The 23,575-nt window shown below is 42.0% G+C and overlaps 1 protein-coding gene across 2 annotated transcripts in view; it reads left to right on the top strand.

Moving 5' to 3' along the window:
• Positions 1 to 2,748: 2,748 nt before the first annotated feature.
• The window catches only part of PDK3 (pyruvate dehydrogenase kinase 3), a 64,635-nt gene continuing 43,808 nt past the window's right edge, over positions 2,749 to 23,575 (top strand). For both annotated transcript variants that reach the window (XM_037142935.2, XM_037142934.2), the window contains exons 1-2: positions 2,749 to 3,069; positions 22,510 to 22,651. In XM_037142935.2, the coding sequence (XP_036998830.1) occupies positions 2,964 to 3,069; positions 22,510 to 22,651 (248 nt within the window). In that variant the 5' untranslated portion in view covers positions 2,749 to 2,963. The remainder of the gene's footprint in view (positions 3,070 to 22,509; positions 22,652 to 23,575) is intronic.

Raw genomic sequence — 23,575 nt, 5'->3', positions numbered from 1 at the left:
AAGACAGTAACTTATGATTAGTTCTCATGTCTCCTTAGGCTTCTCTTGGCTGTGAGAACTTGTCAGATTTTCCTTGTTTTTAATGACCTTTATAATTTTGAGGAATTACTGGTCAGGGATATTGTAGGACTGGAGTTGTTTTATAACCTAACCTTTGAAGTGAGATCTCATCACTATGGGCATCCTTTACTTGTTAGAAGCTAGTACTACTAAATCTCTTGAAGGGAGGAATATTGAAGAATTTGGAGCTATATCTTTAAAACCCCCATAGCTTGCCAGGCCTCACCCCCGGAGTTTCCGATTCAGTAGGTCTAGAGTGGGGTCCAAGAATTTGCTTTCTAACAAGTTCCCAGGTGACTCCCCTGCTTCTGGTCCAAGGATCTCACTCTAAAAGCCACTAGGATTGGGGCCCAATCCCAGGGAAAGACCTTGGTGTGTACAGGACTATAAAAAGTTCATCAAGATCTATTTATTGCTTTCAAGACCTATCTCTTTTAACTACGACCTGCACTGAAATCAACCCACTGGTTTATTCTGAATTTTGCCAATTAACACGAAACAATTAGCTAAAAATACGTGTTGCTGTATAACTCATGTACAATATCTTGCATTTTTATTAGATATGATTTATTTCATTTGATTGTCACAAATATCAGGGAGAGAAACCAGGTATCTTCCTCTGATATGAGAAGTAACTAGGACACAGAAAGTCTAAGTGACCTGTGTAAGCTCACACAGGTAGTTAATGACAGAACCAAGCTCAGGACTGGGTCATGTGAACCCTGGACCGGCACAATTTCTATTATACCAGGTTCTTTCATATTGTTCCCAATTCTAAGATTTGCCACCTTTTGTACAATCATCAATAAAACTATGCACATGATAGTTTGGGTAATCAAATCAACAGAATACATAGATTTAAAGTAGCATTTTGTTTAGTGGAAAAAGAAGGAGTGAAATAAGTGATTTTGAAGCTCAGATCAGCAGCATTTGTAGCTTAGGTTGGGAAAACCTCCCTCTTCATCAGTAATGAATTCTCCCTGCTCACTAACTCCCACAATAGCCACCAAGTACATTCTGCCTCCAAGTAGTGTCTGACAAAGTCACTATAGGCCACAGGTCTTCTTCTCTGTCCACATGGGCTCACCAACAGGATTGCTTAGCTGTGCAAGTAGAGCTCCTGGTTGAAGAGATTGTAGTATGTCTCTTTTAGGCTTTGGTTTGCATGGAAAAGACCTGGTAGTCTGTATATGGTACCACCACCAAGACAACTTGAAAATCTAGAAGTGGGGAAGACCATTGCTGTCTTCAAGTGTATGTATTACTGTTCTTTAAGTTCAGAGTAGAGATACGATTGAATTGGATGCATACCCACTGAAGACACAAAAGTTAAGTACCAGTAGCTACACACGAAATAATCTTATTCACTGAGAAAACCAGTCCAATCAGAGCAAAGGAGTGGTTTCTAGCTACAGTTTTACCTTTCCTTAGAAAGCATCCTGCCTTTCCTTTTAGTATGTTTACACATTGCAAAAAATAAAATAAGGTTTGGTAGAAATGGTTAAAGCACGCAGTACTTCATATATTCACATTAGGAAATAATGATTTCATATACTGAATCCTGAGTTCAAGTTCATTCTTATGTAGACAAAGAATACCAACACACAGTATAAGCATAGACTTTTTGTCCCAAAGTAGTGGTGATGGTGGTGGGGAAGCAAGAAACAGTCAGGGAGCTGTCCTATGGTAGTGGCATTGATAAGGGGGTGTGATAGTGCCAATGACCTTAAATTTGATCCTTTCCAATGGTGGTGGGGGTGGGAGCATGAAACAGAGTCAGTGACCTTACAATTAATCCTGCCCAGTGGTGTTAGGGAGAGTGTACAGGGGGTGGTGGGAAGGAGGCGCAAAACAAAGTGTCAGTGACCTTAAATTCGATTCTGTCCAATGGTGGTGGTGAGTGGTGGGTGAAACAGAGTGAATGATTTAACAATTAATTTTGTCTAAAGGCGTTGGCCTAGGTGGGAGGGAGGTGGTTGGGGAACAGGGGCAGCGGGCCACGAAGCAGAATCAAAGACATAAAAATCCTGTCGAAAGGTGTTAGTGAGAGTTGGGGTGAGAGGGTGAGGCAGGGCGGGGCTGAGGGGGTGCAGAACACGAGTCAGTGATGTTACAATTAATTCCGCCCAAGAGTGAGGGCACAAAACAGAACCAGTGAGTTTCATATGATCCTGCCCAAAGGTGGTGGTGGTGGCGGAGGCCGTGGCCATGGAGGGCATGAAACAGCCACTATGGTTAAGTGGCAAACAACCTAAAAATCAAAGCGTCAAGATGTACGGAACACCTTGAGGCACAACAGCCAGCCTTCAGGGAAGGCTTCCTGGAGGAGGTGCCTTCAGTTGAGAGAGGTCTGGAGCTGTGTTTAGGATCAGATTCCTTACGTGCCTCCAGGCCTTCTCTCAGCCCCCCTAAACCTCCGCCACCTTTTTGCCACAGAGGACTTAGTCGGAGCCGGACCTGAGGTACTGGCACTTGCTTGCCCGGCGGTGACCCAGAGCCCGGGAGGAAGGCGCGGCGCCCCGCCACAAAAGAAAGCGAAGGCGATGGCGGCCAATCAGTGGCCGGCGCGTGCGGCCTCGCGCCCCTCGCGCCCCTTGCGCTCCCACTACCCCCCTTCCTGCTCCCCTCAGGCGCCGTGTACGTGCGGCGGCCGGCTCCGCCCCCGTGGGCGGAGCCTGGGGTATCCGAGGTGGGCCAGCAGGGCCAGAGAGGTGCTGCTCCCGCTGCCGCTTGCTGCCGCTGCTGCTGCTGCTGCTACTGCGGCGGCTGCGCCCGCGGCACCGAGGACAAGGCTGAGGCCGAGGTGCGCGCTTGGCTAACGTGCCGGATCCGCGCCTCTCAGTCGCACCGGCCTCTGCGGCCGCTTGCGTTTCTCGGCTGGTGTGTACAGTGCCCCGGCGAGGATGCGGCTGTTCCGGTGCCTGCTGAAGCAGCCGGTGCCCAAGCAGATTGAGCGCTACTCACGCTTCTCGCCATCTCCCCTCTCCATCAAGCAGTTCCTGGACTTCGGTGAGTGCAGGGCCCCGGGCCCCCATAGTCCCCACGGTCCCCACAACCCTGGGGCTCAGGACCGCTGTCTTCCGGGCCCTCCACCACCGCGGGTCTCCTCAGCTTTAGGGTAAAGTCGTGGGAACCGTGGGCAGGGCTCCGGGCTGTCCGGGGACTCGCTTGGGGGCTCTGATTTCGGGGCACGCAGGGACAAGGCCTTATACCCGTACTGGTCGGGGGCCTACCCGTAGACACAGAACTCATCCCGAACGGGACTACCCAAACCTGCATGTTTAGCTTCAAATCTACTTGACACAGACCTCCCCGCCCTTAAAACTTCCCAGTGGAATGTGGGTGGCTTTTTCACATTTTTATTTTTAGATTCTTTCTTTGGTTGGTTAAGAGCTGTTTAGAAACACCTTGAGGTCGTATAAATTATGCAATAGCATTTTGTTCCTTTTCTGTTTTAAGGTGCTCTAGTGTGGCCGAGTGTGGCCGGAGCTGCAGGACTCGAACTGCGTTATCTTCTTAGTGTTATGTTAAAATAGTTAGAGGCCTGCGTTATTTAAGCCTTAGATGCTGGGGAAGAGGGGACGTGTGGGCTCCCAGTGTAAGAGCAGGGTTCGATACAACCCCCGGCCTTGGTGCTAGGACCTTTGCTTGCACCTCAACTTTTGTGTATCACCCACCTTCTCCCTTGTTGAGTGGGCTGTGCTGGTGGGCAGCTCCCACAGATTGAGGTAGGAATACAGCGGACCGGGCGCACAGCCTGCCTGAGGCCTAGCTGAGATGGGGCTAGATTCCACCACCTTATGTTAATTGGATCATGTTTCCCCAGAGTGGTGCCTTTTCAACTGCTGAGTGAATACTCCTAATTACTGAATGCGAGAGAGCTGGTTGTGGAATACCTAAAGTCAACCAAAAGTGCTCACCCAGGTACTGGAATGGAACTCAGCATCCTTGAAGGAAAATAAATTGGAGCGGCAAAAATCTTCTAAGCTCCCGAGGGGAAATAACCTATTGTTTATGTCTGTTCATTTCAAAAATTTTCTGTAAATGTCAAGGAGTAGTCTCAGGTGCACATGAAAACTAAAGTGTGGAATAGGGTAGAACACTCGAGGAAGACCCAATATGCAGAATGTGATGTCCACACTGAAGTTGGAATGGGAAAAGAGGATTAGGCTGACATTGAGACCAGATTAAATTTTAAGAAACCAGTTTGCCAGAGAATGATGGGGAAAAATCGAAGTTGCACCTTAAACTTCACTCCCCAAAGCTTTCCAATAGTTTTATTCTACCATCTCTGATCACTTGTGAGAATTGCAGAGGTTTGAGGAGGCAGCTACTGACTTCAGAGTTTACAAAGAAAATGTCACCGTTGCTATAAATAGCATCTTTGGCATTTCTAATTCATGGTTTAGAGAAGATTCTGAAGGTATCAACCTGTCATTAGGGTAAACTGAGCCAGGCTAATTCACAATAAAGAGCAAAAGGAACCCAGAAAACTCCCAACTCCTCTCTATCCACTTGGTGAAATTTTGCTGTATTTATTTCTATAGCAGCTAGTATCTGCCCATGTTAATAGGTGTCTTGGCAAGGGCAGTACAGTATTTTGAGTAGGAACACCACGGTGGAGGATAGTGTTATTGTGGAAAACCCCTGGGACTAGTATCTGAAACTCTTCTAATTCTTGCTCTGCCACTGTAGCCCTCAAGAGTGTGGCCTTGGCTAAGTGACTGAACCTCACCAGGGTTCACTTTCCTCATCAATAAAACGTAAGGATTATATCAAGTAATCTCTAAAGCACGGCTCCAAAACTCTCTGATTGTAATTTCAAAGGAAAAGGGATGAGTGGTTTAGAAGGAAATGACTAAATCTTTTCATAGACATTTCCCATAAAAGGCTTCTGACCTGTTTTGGGAGGGTGGAGGGTTACACTAACCCAGGATAATGGAAGAAGCATAATAATTGAAGTCTTTTCCTAGTAAGGAATCTCACAGAAGAGCCATGTAGAATTGTAGTGGAATTTCTTAGAAACTACAAGCTTGTTTGTAATAATACCTAGAGGTGAATCGGGTGGCAAGAAGTCTAACCTTTGATGAAAACTAGAAGACAGTTGTCACACAAAGGCCGTCTCAGCTAATACCTTTCTCTTAGTTCGTCTGGCTCCTAATAGAAGTTCCGTTTGGGTAAGTGATGTGGGAGTTTTATAATTTAGAGTGGGTGTGGGGACATTTTTACTGCGAGGAGGAAGAAAAGAGGCTTTGTGCCAGTGTATGATTAGAGAAAACTGCAGGGGAGGACCACCTCAAGTTCTTCAAGGACTTGGAAGGGGGGGAGCAAATGAGTCAGTAGGGTGGGGATGGTGGCAGACTCCTCAGTATATGCTGGCTCCAGAAGGGGCAGCCGAATTGGCACCAGTTCGATATATTGTAAAAGACCTGTGGCTCAAATGAAATAGATGCATGAACCATGTTGACCCACAGGCTGCCACCACGTGAACTCGATGACCTTCTCCCTGGCTACTTTACAAACGGGACATACATTTTTGACCAGAGTAACTGAACAGGGACCAGAGAAAGGATATACACGGAACTTTATGCTTCTGTATTTGTTAGAACCACATCAACAAATACATTGTCATTTCTATGGCCCCTGGAACAGCTTGATTAGACTTTGGCTTTTTTATGGAAGATTTTAAGCATATATAGAAGCAGAGAGCACACCCCTTACTTAAGAGTGAAGACCAAAACTGGTTGTTACTTCAGAAGCAGTGCTTTTATTTTTTTAAATTAAATTTATTGGGATGGCATTGGTTGAAACGTATATGATCTTATTAAGCAGTGGTTATATTTCCAAGGGCTCTTTCTCAGTCTTGGCACTCTTGACATTTTAGGGCAAGTCACTGTCATGGGGGTGCTGTCCTGTGTGTGTCCTGAAGTAGCATATCCCTGACCTCTACCCACTGGATGCCAGTAGGAACACTCCTCCCCCAAAGTTGTGACAACCAAACAGGTCTCCTCAAGTGCCATGTCCCCTGGGGGAGGCAGAATCCCCCCCTGTTGAGGACCACTGCTGTAAAGTATTTAGATCAGCGGTTTGCATGCCTGGGCCCATCACCTCAACTTCTAATGTAAGTGGTCTGGGGGTGGGGTGCTGGGTGTTGGTATTTTTAGAAGATGCCCGGGTTCTAAAGCATAACCAGGGTTGAGAACCACTAATTCGATGGTTTGAATCTAGAGTATTGTCTGCCTTTCATCCGCGTGCCTTTTTTCTCTATGCCCTTTAAAATGAGAAGAGTTCCTTGAACTCAACCTTTACTTGAAACATGGCCTTCCACACAGCAAAGGGTAACAAGAATAGCAAGTGGTCTAAATGGAGCACGAGTTTATAATGGCAATAGTGCCTTCTAAAGGATGGGATTTTGAAAAGCGAAATTTTCTTTTCGGTCTGAGATTATAGTCACATGCTCCCAAATTCACAGGGTGCTAAAGGGCCTAGACAGAAAAGTCAGTTTCCAACTTTTGTTTACTAACCTCCCTGTTTTTGCACCAACAGCAGCTTATGTTTTTGTCTGTACCTTGCTTTTTTAAACTTAATAACTTAGAGAGCTTTCCAGAGCTGTACTGGCAAACTTTTTTTATTTTTTATGGCTTCTGAGAATTTATTTCTATGAGTGTGCTATGCAACTTCTATGTAACTCATTAGCGAACTCCCTGTTGATGATTAGGAGGTCGTTTTGAATCATTGCTATGACGGGCAGTACTACAGTGAATTACTGTGCTTGTATGAATATATGTGACAGATTCCTAAGTGTAGGATTACTACATCAAAGGGCATGTGCATTTGAAATTTTGATAAACATTGTTAACCTTCTTTCCGTAGAAGTTGTCTGTTTATCTTCACTAGAAGTTTGAGTGGGCCTATTTTGTTACACATTCACCCCATTTTTGTCAAAGTTCGGATTAGTGAAAAAGGGCATCTAGATGGCATTATTTCTCCTTGAGTAAACATTCGTTTACTTTAGCTTTTTTTATGGAAGATTTTCAGCATACATAGAAGTAGAGAGTATAGGATGATGAATTCCCGGGGTTCATTAAATTGATACTCACGCGCTGCTTGGTTGTCTGTAGATGTTGTGTGTATGAGCAGTGTGTTAGATTTTCTTATCAATGTCATGCTTGGTTTAGAAAGAAATATTTTTCAATATTAAGACCAACTGATCCTTCAAATTATATGTTCGTTAAAGATTTGCTAGAATACCCCATGAAACCTTTTAAACCTAGTGTGTTTTGGAGGCTCTTGGTCTTTGACAACTTTCGGAATTGATCTGTATAGCTTTCCTGTTTCTCGTAGAGTCCATTTTGATATATTTCTCTAGAAAATTGTCCTAGTCATTGAGATTTAATGTGAATTTGCATAGCCGAGATAGTAGTGTCTTATCAGCCTTACTTTTCTCTGTGGCTCTTTCCGTTTCTTTTGTATTTGTTCTCTCCCCTTTCTTGACTAGACTAGATGGTGGTTTGTAGCAATGATTTTCAACCCGTGTGCCCCAATAATTTTCAAAACATGCAATTCCCGACTGTTTAGTCAGGGCCACTGACTTCTTTTCCCTTAGACTGTCAAATTAAAGAAATGGCAACAACTAACAACAATAGCTGTCTGGAGGGAATGAATCAAAATTGTACCTATTTTTTGTTGTTGGATTGGCAAAAATATTTTTTTTGGTGTGCTGCAGAATTTTAGTCATTGGTTTTAAGTGTGCCATGAGATGAAAAAGGTTGAAAATTGCTGGTTTATATGATTGGATTCATTTATTAGTTTTATGACTTTTGTTTCTAGTTCATTGGACTTTCTTTTCTGCTTTGCTGTTTATTTCAGTATGTAGGGCTACAGTTTTGTAACCCTAATTTTCTTTGTTTAGTTCCACTGCATTGTGATCAGAGCATGTTATCTGAATCAGTATTTAATTTATTGATGTATACTTCATAGTCTAACATTTGGTCATTTCTTGTGAATGTTCTTTGGTCAGCAAAAAGAAGGTTATGCTCTTTTCTCAGGTTACAGAGTTTGATATGTTAAATCTACCATATTATGTTATTGAAGTTTTCTCTACTTTTACTTTTTCAAATCTACTTGCTCTGTCATGGTCCAAAAGAAGGTCAAGTCTCCTAATAACACGATTCTGTTTCTTCATATGTTGCCTGTGGTGTTTGCTGCTTAGATATTGTTACCTGTTGTGTCCTCGTTGTGAGATGTACCATTTAGCGACAGTGCTGTCCTTTCACCAGTCTAATGCTTTTGGGGCTGGATTCAACTGTATTTGACACTGAGATCTAGAACTTGATTTTCCTCTTGTTTAAACTTTCTGGTAGAGCATTGCCATCCTTTTATTTTCAGAATTACTTCGCTTACATATTACCTTGACATATAGGATAAAAATTAGGTTTTGCTTTGTGAATCAGACTTTTGCTTTTATGTGGGTAAGTGTAATCAATTTATGTTTACTGACATGACAAGTCTGCGGTCTGTTAGGATAAGCATCTATAACTTTCTTTTGCTTTCTGTTTTTAATACCTCAATTTTCTACTATATTGTTTATCTTATTTGCGTATTATATTTCTTTGAATAATTTGGTTTGAAGATTTTGTTCCAGTGATTGTCTTCATAATGATTCCTTGATTTCTTTAGCCTTCTGTGTCCACTATGGTCGGCTCCAACCACTTGAACCTACTGAGCTCCTGAAATGTGACTGGTGTGGCTGAGAAACTGAATTGATTTACTTGTCACTTAAACGTAAAACTGATACTTAAGTCAGTTAATTGGAAAACTTTTAAGCGTGTTTGGAACAATTCGGATATGTGAATCTACCTTAAGTCTTGATGAAATCTAATTATATCAAAAATTTCTATAATATCAATAATTATTAGGTCAATAATTTCTAATAGAAATTTAGCTTTGACTTGAGAGTGTAAGAATAAAATGTACACTGGATTTCATAGACTTTTTATATTAAAATAGTCAAATATCTCAATATATTTTTGTATTAATTCCCCATTGAACTAATTATCTTTTGGATATGTTAGAATAAAGAAAATGTCAAAAATTTTACCTGTTTTTGCCCTGGCTGGGGTAGCTCAGTGGATTGAGCGCGGGCCTGCGAATCAAAGGATCATGGTTCGATTCCCAGTCAGGGCACATGCCTGGGTTGCAGGCCAGTTCCCATCAGGGAACACATAAGAGGCAACCATACATTGGTATTTCTCTCCCTCTATCCTTCCCTTCCCCTCTAAAGATAAATAAATAAAATCTTAAAAAAAATTTTACCTCTTTTTATGTTAACGTGCTCCTAGCAAGTTTAAAATTACACATGTGGCTCATGTTATATTTCTATTGGACAGTGAGGCTTCAGATAATATATATATTTATTAGGAGTAATTAGGAACATAATATTTTAATGGTCAGAATAAACATTTATTGATTGATATTCTTTCTCAATATATCTCTTCCTTTTTTCCCCCAGAAACCTGTTACTCTCAGAATTTGGGACCCATTTATTATCTTTGGGAGTTAATGTTATGGTAGTTCTTTGTTATATTTGCAAAAGTTTGAGGTCTTTCTATTAAGTAATTGTTATGAATTAAAAGTTCTCTTAGTGCCCTGGCTGGTGTGGTTCAGTGGATTGAGTGCCAGCCTGCAAACCAAAGGGTCACTGATTCGATTCCCAGTCAGGGTACATGCCTGGGTTGCAGGCCAGGTCCCCAGTGGGGGGCACATGAGAGGCAACCACACACTGATGTTTCTCTCCCTCTCTTTCTCCTTCCCTTCCCCTCTCTCTAAAAATAAATAAATAAAATATTTTAAAATTCCTCTTGGTGATATAAGAAAAGAAGAACTTGGTATGTTATGACAAAATAAATTAGAACCTTCTGAATCTTGGGCGAGTTCATAGGAAATGATTCACATTTGCATTCAGATGTGCTTTTCATCATTCAGTTTTGCCCTGTCCTTTTAATTCCTTCATTAATTACTTTTATCCCTCCCTGCAGACTTACTTCTACTTGTTTTATTTTCCAATTCCTTTGCACTTGTGTTTTGCATAGCCACACTTTTTGTATTAAAGGCATTTGCACCTGGCTTCTGTTATTTTATTCTAAACTGTTTCTTTGCAGAGGGCGGGCCCTTGCTTCCTCATAACCTGCCACAGCCTCCTAGGATGTTTTGCTCTCTGCACAGAGTGTGTGCTAAATAAATAGCAATTACTGACTCCATGCAAAGGTTATTAAACATTCTGTCACTTTGAGTCAGTTGTTATATAAGTTTAAACTTCTATAATGTCCCCACATTTAAATATAACATCTCCCAAATGAAACCACCAGAAAGCAGGTTGTCTGCTAACTCCACCCTCTTTCCACAGAACCAGATTCCTACCAGAATGTTCTTTGGTTCATTCTAAAGAACCAGAGGCTGGTTCTTTGAGCCTCTGAGCCTTGAGCTATTAGAAGGCAGCAGACAGTTTCCTGGTTTTAGCTATTTTTGAGGTTTAGGGGCATAGCCACCTCTGCTTTCCTTTAGAAAGTATTTTAAGATTCTGATATCCACTGAGAGGTTGACTTTGATTCCAAATGACTGCTCGTTGAAAGAAATGTCTTGGGTCTTTAAGTTATTATATTCCTTGAAGCCAGGGGAGAACCGTGATTTTGTTTCTCAAGAAGATAAAAAGTGTTTTTATTTCGTTTTGTTTTAATCATGTTAAGAAAAGGGAAAAACAATCAGATTCTATTTCCAGGTATGTTCCTTTTGTACCTTTACCTATATGCTCAAGATACACCTGTTCTGTAAGCAGTAGGGTTTTTCTACTGTGAGGAGTTGCCAAGAATTAGACTAATCTGTTGGGAGACAGAGTGAACTACTTAGAATTAAAGGGGAAGAGAACAATTTCATTTGTAATAAAGATATCTAATGTGACTCACTGCATCTTCACCAGTATTTCAATACAAGGAAAAGAATTGGCCTTTCTGGCCTGAATGAGCTCGTAGGGCTGAATTTCAACATAGCCAGGTTTTATCAGACTCCAGGCACTAAAAGTGTGTAGCTTTGGTTTCCTTCCATGCATTCGTTTTATGAGCTTTTGAAGGGGAGATACAGACTCACTGACCTAGTGATGATTGAGTGGTTTCCACCCATTAAGCATTGGGAAATTGATTAGACCGTTGGCAAGATTTGGGAAACCTTCACCCTGGCTGGTATGGCTCAGTGGATTGAGCACCTGCCTGTAAATTAGGGGGTCACCAGTTTGATTCCCAGTCAGGGTACATGCCTGGGTTGTGGGCTAGGTTTCCAGTGGGGGGTGCATGAAAGGCAACCACACATGGATGTTTCTCTCCCTTTCTTTCTCCCTCCCTTCCCCTCTCTCTAAAAACGAATTAAACTCTTTTAAAAAAGATTTGGGAAACCTTGGTTTTGTTACTGGATGGGATCAGAAAATACCACTTTTACTTTTAAAAAATATTGTGTGTGCTTCCTGTTGTTTTACTTCCATGGTAATCTTGATTTCAGAGTTGAGCAAATCCTCTTGTTTTCGGAATACTGCAGTCTAAGAGAGGTTGTCAACAATCGCCTGAAGACCAGCCACCTGTTTTTTGTTTTGTAATTTATAGATTTTATTTTTAAGGGCAATTTGAGGCTCACAACAACATTTGGCAGAACAGGGAGTTCCCACATAACTCCCCTCCCCGGATTCAGCCTCCTCCACGATCAGCATCCTTCATTAGTGTGGGACATTTGTTACAACTGATGAGCCCACATCCATCCATTATTACCACCCAAAGTCCATAGTTTACATTGGGATTCACTCTTTGGTACACTCTATGGGTTTGGAAAACACCTGTTTTTGTAAGTGAAGTTTTTCTTGAAACACACAATCATGCACATTTGTTACATATTATCTGTGACTTCCTTCCCTCCACAACAGTAGTTGAGGAGTTGCCTTAGAAATGGTTTGGTCCACAAAGCCAAAAATGTTTACCAACTGGCCCTTTATGGAAAGTTTGTGACCTCTTGTCTAAGTGAATTCCATTCCCAGTTAAAGACCCTTGAAGTGATTGCTCTTAGTTTGCATCTAAATGATAAAGCTCTGTTTCTCCCCTTGGCTAGTAACAGTAAACCTTGGCTATCAGGAGTGTGTGACTTTTGTGATACCTAAGACTTTTCCAGGTATTTGGCAGTTTACCTATGGGATATATGCCCCTGAGTGGAATTACCGTGTGAAAGGCTTGAGGAATTTTATAGCTTTAATCTACAGGGCTGTCCCCAAGGTTTTAAGTGAACCAGTTTCTCCACAGCCCTGCCAAAATGGGGTTTTAGGATTTTAATTGTGTAATAGGTAATATAGAAGCTGAAAGTTGTGTCCATACTGCCATGTGGGTTGATTTTTCTGCATTTTGGTGTGTGTAAAATACTCTTGACCATTTAAGCTGGAACCTGGAGTTTTAATCATGAGTGTGAATTCCTTGTCTATCTGGCATAGTGAGCTATTGTGCTATGTAAATATTGTTTCCCACTGTGTTCTGTTCTTTGGTAATTATCAAGGCATACAATTAAAGGCATTTGCAAAGAAAATCACCTATAATCCTTCCATCCATTTTTTTTGTGATAGCCTTCCAGCTTTTGCCCGTATATTTACACCATTTAACACCAAAAGTTGCTTTCTTTTTTATTTAGCACACAGCCCACATTTTAATACACTTGATCATATCCCTCTGGAATTGCTTGCTATTTCTGATGAGACTTTTTACCCAAGCCGAAGAAGAGCTATGAACAAAGAGCTATACGTCAAACTTTATGAATCCTATGAGTCTGTGCATGCTTTCCTGCTGTTACTACCTGTTTGTGTCGTAGGGGTGGTTTCTGGGAATGTGTGAGGTGTTAACCAAATTGTCCTTTATCTAAAGTGTCCGAGGAGGCTTTCCGGGTTTGGGGACACAAATAGAAGAACAAATGTGAATGTGTGTGCTACTCTTTTTCTTGATTTCTTGATCCTTTTCTTGGCTGCTTACCCCTATCGGTGCTCTCTGGAGTTGTTCCAGGATGTATATTATTAGGCAAAGTTGGTGTAGGAGAAACCCAAATCTGAACCAGAGCTTAGAAATCATCTGCCCAAAGTCCCCAGTTTCACACATAGAAAAGTAGAAACCCTGAGTAATGAAGAGACTGCCCGATCTATCAGCTGATTGTTGATATGATATCTTGGCCACCTCTTCCAAAGTGAACCAGAAATTACTGTTTTTAGGAGGCAAAGCTACCTTACTTTTTGTGTGCCACTATCTAGCAGGCACAATAGTGGAAAGATGTAGCTGTAATTCTCACAACATGTAGGTGAAGTAGCTGTTTCCATTCTTGGATAAAGGCGCGAAAGCTTAGATGATTTACATACCTTGACTAAGCAAAGTTAGGGGTAAAACCACAGTTAACACTCAGGTAGGTTGAGCTTTTAAACCTATGCATTTTCCATTCAATGTAATCTACCATTTCTTTCAGCATAATATGCCATTGCCCCGGTGCACTTCTTTCTAGCAGACAGTTTTAGTAATGCTGAGGTTTTGTCTGAATTTGTTCTGTTACAAAATCAGGAAATTGCATAATCTAATGGTCATCCAATGTTACCATTTCTGAACTATTGGATTAATACCTACTTATTTACTTACACTGAAACAATTCTTATTCTGAGGATCACCGCCATTCGTTGTTTGTCTTATTGTCTTTGGGAATATGAGACGCAGTCCATGTACACTGGACTCAAATCTTGATTCCTGGTGCCTACCACCAGTGGAAGCTTGGCCTAACCACTACATTCCAGTGACCTGATCTGCAAAATGGAAATGATAGCAGCTAATCATAGGCTTGTTACACTGCTGAAATTGAGAACTGTGCGGCCCAATGTGTGGCACATGGTAGGTGCTCTGTAGATACTGGCTAAGCCTTTATTATGGGAAATCAGTGACACAGCATTTCCTGGATGAAATCAGCTTCCTGCTAAGAACAAAAATTGCGTAGGGTGCTCTAAATCTCCAATGTTAATTATCTCAAAGGTTGTTGGCTGAAGGTTTCAGCTATATAAACTGATCATTTTCCAAGAAACAGCACTTTCAGCCCATGTGTGCTTTGAGCATGAATGGCCTTGGATCCTTTTCATTCACTGTAATGGTTAACTTAACATTTTCCTCAGTTAACCTCCAAGATGAGTACACTGTGACCTTTACTTAACTGTTCCTGCTTCCATGACAACAAGACATCCTGTAACTCACCAATGTACTCTTAAGACTAGATCCCAACCCTCTCTGGAATGAGGTTGATGTGGGTCTGTGTGGTGGTTTTAGCTATGATTGTTATTTACATGTTCTTGCTGGTCAAAGTTCTATTTGATATCAGTTCTGAGCACTCCCTGGCTGGACACACCATATTAACAGTTACTGCCACCGCAGTGTCACCTTCCTATCTACCTTTTGGCTCTTCCACTAACTCTGAGGATTTCAATACCTCCAACCAAACGGATAGAATACAGTGATCTGCCCATAAGACAAATCAACCATTACCAGCAAATGTTAGCTTGAACCACTGAATTTTATTTGCTCTATGGTAAGTTTATACTGAAACTTACTAGGTATTTTAATTTTCCGTTCCAATCAGTAAATATTAAATACCTGCAATGTGCCAGGTAGTGTGCTAACAGACTCTTCCATTTTCTGAGGGATCCTGGGACCCACAGGGTATAGAACTCAGTGATTGGGGGCACTGGCAGAGGAGTTGCCCACACAGTGGGCATGGGCTGTGGGCCCACACTGAAATCCATGTGCAACCTGCTTTGGCCTTATCTGCCATGCCAAGGGGGCAGGTTTCTCACTAGTCTGTTTACGGACATATATATTTCAACAGAGTAAACAAATGGGATTTCTAAAGAGGGGTCAAGTCACTAGTAGACATCACTCACTTTCCCTGGGCACAGACACAGATGTCCATCAGGGGAAGATCCTCAACCCTCTCCTGCCTTAACTTTAGGGACTCCGCCATGGTCAGTCTGCAACCTCTGTTCCTGTAACAACAACAACAGTGATGACATGAAGGTACATATTGTGGGCTTCGGACACCTTCAGGAAAGTCTGCATAGAGTAGCATGTTCTTACGAGATTTTTGTATTTTTTTAAAGAATAGAATGGCTCTAGTACATTATTTTCACTTTTAATTCTCACTAGAGGACATGCTTATTGATTTTAGAGCAAAGGGAAGGGAGGGAAAGACACATCGATCAGTTGCTTCTCGCATGCGCACTGGACCTGGGATCAAACCCACAATCTAGGCATGCGTCCTGACTGGGAATGAACCTTCAACCTTTCGGTGTATGGGATGTTGCTCCAAGCAACTGAGCCACACTGGCGAGGGCTCTAGAAGGGTTTTTTCCCTTTAAATAACAGACTGGGTCTAGTTATAGAATGACCTTTTGTAGAAGACTGTTTTTAAAAACACTTCTTAATGACTGCATATTTCCCCATGTAAATATACAATATTGTAATTTATTTTACTGTTCCCTTATTGTTGGATATTTAGGTTGTTTACAATGTCCCTTCCAAATCTTTTATTTGAAAACATTTCTGCTGTGTAGTATTCTGTTGTGTAAATAAATGTACCGTAGTTTTTTGATCCACTCATTCAAGTGAAGTAAGCCAGATGGTGAAAGACAAATACCATAGCATCTTACCTATAAGTGGAACCTAATCAACAAAACAAACAAGCAAGCAAAGTATAACCAGAGGCATGGAAATAAAGAACAAACTGACAGTAACCAGAGGGGAGGGGGGTGGGATAATGGGGAAAGAAGGGGAAGGGTTGTCAAGGAACATTTATAAAGGACCCATGGACAAAGCCAACAGGGGTGAGGGGTTGAGGGTGGGAGGGAGGTGGGGGTGGGTGGGGTTGGGGGAAAGTGGTGGCAGGAAAATGGAGACAACTGTAGTTGAACAACAATAATAAATAAGAAGAAAAGGAAAAAAAAAACATTTCTGACCCTAGGAAAAGGTGTAAAAGCAATACAGTTAACTACCATCCAGCAAGTCCTTGAATAATGTTTTATTACGATGTTGACGAGACACCCTAGGAACCTAACTGTTGTCTATATCAGTTAAAAATGGTTTTGTTATCTGTCATTTCACCAAAAGTCGCAGAGCCTATCTATGGCATTAAGTGAGGACTTAAATATGTTTGCTTTTTATCTCCCCCCTCAACCCCATTCATTCTCCAGTGTGATGCAGATACCACACTGGAGAATGAACCGGAAGTCTGCAAACAGAAGGGTCGCCCTCCACCCTGACCCTCAGAATATTATTAGGCAGGCAGTTACCCCTAGGCACAGTAAAGGGCAGAAGGGAGGTTCTTCTCTAACAACCCTGAATAAACTATTTAAGGAGGATCAGAAAAGCTGGGGTGGTGTTAGGACCTCCACTCAAAAGCCCTCTAAATCACGTGTTCTGGGTGCTCACTTAGTCTTTAGGCTGCCTCCCTCTGAAACATGACTAAATAAGCAAGCATCACCAGACAGCTAAAGGAAGCCTGAAGCGAGAAAGAAAGAAACTAAGATCAATAAATGGCCAAAAGAAAAAAATGACCCCAGGGGAAACAAATTCAGGCAATAGAAGAATGCTTCAAAATGTAATTTGAGAAACAAATCATCTTCAGCACCTCCTCATGAACATCTTAGGGAAGGTGTCATTTCCCAAGGATAGCCACAACGATGCTTTTCTACAGTGTGCCTTTGCCAGCTCTCCATCAGGAGGGGGAGTCTAATCCCGTTGCCTGGAGTCTGGGCAGGCTGTGACTGCTTTGACTAGCTGGGAATGGCATCTGAAGCTGAAACATAAAAGGCCATGCAGCTTCCACCTTGTTTACTGAACCCATACAAGAATCCATCTAGCCCAAGGCTGCCATGCCGTGAGGAAGCCCACAGAGAGGCTACCCAGCAGTGCTGGTGCTCTGGTCAGCAATGCTTGGCAATGCTCTCAAGTAGGAAGCCTTCAGATACTTCCAGCACTGCCCCCCGCCATGGTCTGGTCACTTCTCTGGCATTGCATTATCCCAGCTGAGCTTCTCGGCAAGCCATCACTCCTGTGTGCTGTCTCCATCCCTGACCCACAGCACCTGTGTGCACAGTGAAACGGATGTTGGACCAAAAGAAGTAGTGTAATCACTGGGTGTTGTGGGGCATTGACTGTGATAGGGAATGAGGTGTGTGTGAACTTGCCAGTCTTTGGCTCTGAAGTTTCTGGTCCACTGTTGGTAATAATGTTAGTAATAAGAACAAGCTCCTGGTCTGGAGTGATGGCAGCCTCAAGTGTGGTAGACCCCCAAATCTGCTGCCTATTTTGATCTCTTTTGAAATTCAGGAAGTTTTACCAAACAAAAGAAAACTGTTAAACTTCTCAGGAAATGAAATAGTACTTCTGGAAATGGAGTAAAACAAACATTTTAAAAGTATAAGTGAAGCAAAAAAAAAAATAAGGGATTCTTCTGAAGGATATTCACAATCATTTGATAGCTCTCCATTCACACTTCAGTTTGTTTCTTTGAAGTACTATTCAGTTAATCGTTGTTTAGCCCTGGTAACTCTAAGACTTAATTACTTATGATTTCAAAATTCAGTGTTTTCAAAAGACTGGAATCTTATAACTGGAGAAAAATAAAAGAGCTGCCCTTAAAGTGCTTTTTCTCCGTTATATTTTATCCATTTTAACATGGTTAATGGTAAAAATACATTGGAAACTCAAACATTTAATTGGCAGTATTTAGAGAAGGAAACATTATCTGAATGAGCTGATCATTCTCTTGGATTTTGGTGCCTTGCTTGTAATTTTTCCATTTGTTGCTCTCATTTTCCACCCCCTGATTCCATTACTACTCCCCCCAAACCATCCCCTACCAGGTGTGAGAAAGCTGAAACATGTGGACAAAGATAGCCTTCGAGTAATCCAGAGAGGGGATTCAACATTTGGCTGTGAAGTTTCTCAGCCCTCTCTTTAATTATAAAATATATCATCAGATCACTTCATTAACTGAAGAAATAATAAGGATTTTTTCCCGCTTCATATAACTTAGTTGAAAAGAAGATTAAAGATTCACCAGACATACAGGCCACTGTGAAAACCAGATGTAAAGAATAAGTCTGGAGTATTATTCTTGCTCTCAGAAGGCTAGTCAAATGCTCCTTTCTTATGGTGACCATCAGGGGGAGGGCTCCCTGCATTAATAGAATGTCATTTGCGTTTCTATGTCTAATTCATTCTACATCTTGGTGAATGGAAAGCTATTTGGAACCTTTCCAAGCAAAGCAAATCATACCTTTCGCAAATGTAGTAATTGTCTCCAACTTTTCAATGAAAGAGCAAAGTATGAAAAACAAACAGAAAACCGAAGAGAATGAAAAGGGCCATTAAATGAGGAGGAAGCAGTGAAGAAAAATACACACAAGTCTATTAAAGCCAACGACTAATTTGTGTTCTTTAAGTCAGAATTTTCCTTGCCCCTCACCCATCCTCTGAACTGATACTAGGGAATGATTTAATTGGTACATTTGAATAAGATGAAAGTATTTAGAGAAATGCAGAATAAAATAGAAAATCAAAATTAAGGAATGTAGAAAAGCCACATAAGTGGGGAAAAAATGAAGTCAAATAACTGGAAAATAGTATGTCAGAAGACTTATAAAAACAGAACCCTTATGAGAGGACATTCAATGAAAAGCAAAATGTTCTTTTTTTGTAAGTTTACTTTTAAAAAGTTTATTGGAACCCTTTGGTGAAACTAAGTATCCAGCATTAACACACAGGATAAAATATTTTCAACTTATATGAGGAAAACCACTGAGAAGTTTTTAAAAAATCGGGTAGTTCATATTTTTAGGTTCACTAATTAACTATAAAAGACGTATCCCCTGTTTAAGCTGATGTATAATTAAGGTATCTGAGTACAAAGAAGTTTTCTCGAAAGCTAAATTAGAATGTAGGAGGCAAAACCTGACATTTTTCAGGTACTCTTTTTTGAAACTACAAATTTTGGAAAGTATTATCTATTCTCCAATAAATCATTGAGAAGCTACCAGAGGTGAGGCCCTCTAATTGGTGCCTTGGGGGACATATAGAAAGACAAATAAAACAAAGTTGCTTTCTACGCTAGTTTATAAAAGGCTGATAAATAATCCAAGAAGGCTAGCATAAATGCTTCCTGCAACTTGGTCAGCTGAGACCATGCCAAATGAGTGGTTGTGTTTTCTAGTTAGTGCAGAGTCGACCAATGTAAGCATCAAGGCCTTTTATTTTAAAATAAATCGAAGTGGATGCTGGGGACACAAAACATACTTTAATTCTTTTTAATCCTTTTTTAATTATGTAGAATCATCAAATGAGCACAGGCAGAGCACTGAACCAGAGTGCAGTCAGGCTCTCAGGGCTCAGAAAATACCAGGCCTTTTCGATCTGGCACATATGGCCTCAGGCTGTTTCATTTTATCATCCTTGGCATTGTTAGTCATTGCTATTTAATGAGCCCCTTCTTCGACATTTTAACAACTTGTTAATATTAAATGTTGGTACTTTTTCACCCTCACCACAGCCTCTACAAAATAGGCACTGCTTTTATTTTATTTATTTTTTAAAGAGATTTTATTTACTTACTTATTAGAGAGAGGAGAAGGGAGGGAGAAAGAGAGGGACAGAAATATCAATGTGTGAGAAATCGCAATGATGCCTCTCACATGCCCCCTAACTGGGCATCTGGCCCAAAATCCAGGCATGTGCCCTGAGTGGGAATTGAACCAGCAACCTTTTAGTTTGCAGGTTGGCGCTCAGTCCACTGAGCCACACCAGCCAGGGCTGTCTTTATTTTATAGACGGTGATAATTGAGGCTTAGAAATGTAATGACACTTATCTATGTTCATGAAGCTAGTGGGTGCTGGAGTCAGGATTCAAACACAAGTCCACCGCTAGCACTTAATCTTGGCTTTACTTTTCTGCAGGACTGCAGTCTCATATCTGAACTCTGTTGTGTAACAAGCTCTAAAAATTCAAGGTCTTTTTCATACCTTTGGTGGCAAAACTCATTGCATGGTAAAAGCTTATCCAGCCTGATTTGAGGTCATGGTCTGTATCCTCCTCTGTGTAAATGTGCACAGATTGGTGTCTGTGTAATAGATCATATTACACAATGTATGTACATAGTCCTTTTTACTGCCCTAAAATCGGACAACCTTTATATTCCAAAACTATCTAGCCCTGAAGGTTTCCAGAACAGATGTGGACCTGGCCTCCCCTTGCCACCTGGCACCTGCCAGCCCCACTCTCATTTCTCATCACCCTCCCTCTTCACCTTACCCACGCGCTTCTAAGTTGATGCTCCAAATATGCTGTGGACATGGAAATGTAAGCATGTAAACTTCCCCTACCCAAAAAGTCAACTAATTTTTTCCTGAGTTCATACTGATACTCCCAGTTCTGATTCATCACCACAAGGTTCTTTCTCTTCTTCCCCATTCTCTGAGTTACTCTTCCTATGGGGACAATGTCAACATTTTTCTGAACTTAAAAAATAAATTCCTTCTGGGGATCCAGGTTGGTGGCAGACTATGTGGAAGGAGCTATATTCACCTCCTCCCAGGACCAAACTAAAATTACAACTATATTATAGAACAATCAACCTGAATACAAACCGAAGACTAGCTGAACAGAAGTCTTATAACCAAGGTTTTACAGAATGAGCCACTTAGGGAGTGGTAGGAAGGGTGGAGACATGAAAAGGGCTGGCCTGGCTCCCGAGGGTGGTAGCTGACATTGAGGAGCGATATCTCAGCTGCAAAGGTTCCCCCTGAGAAGCACGGGGTCTCAACCCCAAGCTGGGCTCCACAGCAGAGAGCACCAGAACTGGGAAGAGGTACCCACATAGCATCTGGCTGTGAAAAGCAGTAGGGATTCTCTCCCCAGGGAGAGGCAGAAATCTGCTAGCAACACAGGTGCCCTCTTAAAAGGCCAGCACACAAAATCTTGTTCTCAGCTTCTTACCCTGGACTCCCACCAAGGGCAGGGGGCAGAGCAGACTAGAGTCTCCTGGGGAAAGAGGTGAAGGGATAGCTGCCAGGATTCCAGTGCTGAGTCCCTGTCCCATGCTGCAGACCCCATCTTTCTTGGATGGAACACTCCCCTCAACAGCATTGGACTAGGGGGATGCAATAGTTCTACTCTGCCGACTGCCTGTGGCACCACCTTTGTCACAATAGGAAGAATGAGGAGAGTTTGGAAGAGTGGGTTGTTAGGTAAGCTTCCCTGTCTCTCTGCCTGGGCCCGAGGCTGTCCATGTCTGAGCAGCCTCCAGGGAATATGGAGCAGCAGGAAGGCCTATCCAGTGCGAGCAACTTAGGAGGGATCCATAAATATCAGAGGACAGAAGAGGGACTAATGGTTATTGAACACTTGCTCTTTGGCTCCACACACACTGCCACAATCTTGACAAAAACTGAAGTTCCATCCCCATTTTATAGATAAAGGCAGCTGAAACCTAGAGAGCTTAAGAAACTTACCGATGGTGTCCCAACCCCAAAATGGAGGAGATGGGGCTGGAGCACATTTCTGTCTCCAAAGCTCATGTCCTTTCTATCAGGTTTCCAGTGGGGCTGGGGGTTTCGGAGGAGGGTCAGTCATGAGTCCACTCAGGGAAGGGGCTCAGGTTTCCTTTTTCAGGTGGCCAGGTACCTTTTTCTCACTATGTCCTGGTTAGGAAAATTTGATGCACAACCAGCTCAGAGCAATCAACAGAAGACTCCCTGACATCTGTCTTTAGAGTCACGCAGTGTCTGGCCCTTTCAGACATGCCATGGTAGGTCACTCTGTTCCTGAGAGCACCTGTGGTCTGGTTTCTTTGGCATATCCTGAGTCCTGTGTCTCGGTCAGAGATGGGGCCTGTGGCTGCTTCCCTGAGCGGTGGAGTGGTGCCCAAAGAAACATATTAGATGAAAATCCTGGTACATAGTAGGCAAATATTTATGGAATGAATGGATCTGTTGCCTTCCAGAAACTCCTCTGAACAGGCATGGATTTGTATGTTCCCCTGCTTTTGTACTTGGCAGTTTTCCCACAGGGAAAACAAATTCAGACTATATCGCAGGTCCCTTTTAGATCAAAACTGGTGATGCTAGGAACAGATTTGTGTTAAGGAAAATGAAACTGCTTTCAAGATGGCCTCTTGGAATAAATGTTCTTTTGCTATTCTAATTATTTTCTTAAACTTGCTATTTCAGAGGATAAAAATTTAACCAGAGGTTGCTGGATTATTTAATTTTCTCTTCCCAACCAGTAACTGCTACCATGGGAGCGTTCATTGTTCCATTTGTTAGATTGTAAATCCTGGTACTTTTTTTCATCTCTGAATAGGGAGAGACAATGCATGTGAGAAAACTTCATACATGTTTCTACGGAAGGAGCTTCCTGTGCGCCTGGCTAACACCATGAGAGAAGTCAATCTTCTGCCAGATAATTTACTTAGCCGCCCTTCGGTGGGATTGGTCCAGAGTTGGTAAGTACATAATGTGACATCAAAGGGGTCTTCCCGTGATACTCTGAACATTTGGCGTTGGGACCATTCTCCCTAAAAATACATGCACTGCATGTGTAGGAATGAGTCACGTGGGATAGTCAGGATGTCCAGGCAATTAAGATTGTTTTTAACTGACAGTTCAAAATTGTCTTAATGAAGATACTTCCAAACAATACAAGACACTTTATTGACTTTGCAAATTTTAGTTTTCTGCTTGTAAATGTGATGGCTCATTTTTTTTAAAAGGGAAAGGACAGAAAAGTAGAGAGGAATAGCAGTGCAGTGACCCATGGGAGCAGGTCTGTAGTTAGGTGGGGCATCTTGCTTCTGTCAAGTGTCAGCCGCACTCCTTTTGTTTTCCTTTTAAAGAAGTTCCTTGAAGCCAGTACTACTTTTAGAACAAAGTCAGTCATTTAAAGGGACCTTGGACTAGAAAAACATCAGTACCTGCTATGCTGCGTTTGCCCTGTGAAAAGTATGAAAAATCTTCACAAGTATAACTTAAAGTTCAGTCAGGTATAGCTCTGATGCTGAAAGCCTGTGTTATTTAATTGAGGAAGTTGAATTTGTGAGTAAACTACCGACTAGGTAAACAGGATGAGGTTGGTGAGTAGTAGAATGTAAGAGAGTTGGTGTATTTTTAGAAAGGGATTTGCATAAACTCAAGAAACATTTGCAGGTCTCCTTTGTGTTATAAAAACAAGGTGGAAGGCACTGGAAAAAAGCCAGAGGAGTTCGGGAGGCCAGATGCAAAAAGCACTGTCAAGCCAGGACAGAGGAAGTGTGCCGTGCAGTGGGGAGAAGTGCCAGCTGTGGTTTTGCGCTGCCCCTTGATGAGTTGCTGGAAATGACAGGGGCAGGGAGAGCATTTTAGGGGAAGGGAATGATGGGGAACAGATAGAA

The sequence above is a fragment of the Artibeus jamaicensis genome, unplaced genomic scaffold (genome assembly GCF_021234435.1).
Source record: "Artibeus jamaicensis isolate MK-2021 breed Jamaican fruit bat unplaced genomic scaffold, CSHL_Jam_final scaffold_1283, whole genome shotgun sequence".
NCBI classification, from domain to species: Eukaryota; Metazoa; Chordata; class Mammalia; order Chiroptera; family Phyllostomidae; genus Artibeus; species Artibeus jamaicensis.
Note: the sequence above shows the minus strand (reverse complement) of the source record. Positions and strands in the feature narration are given on the sequence as shown.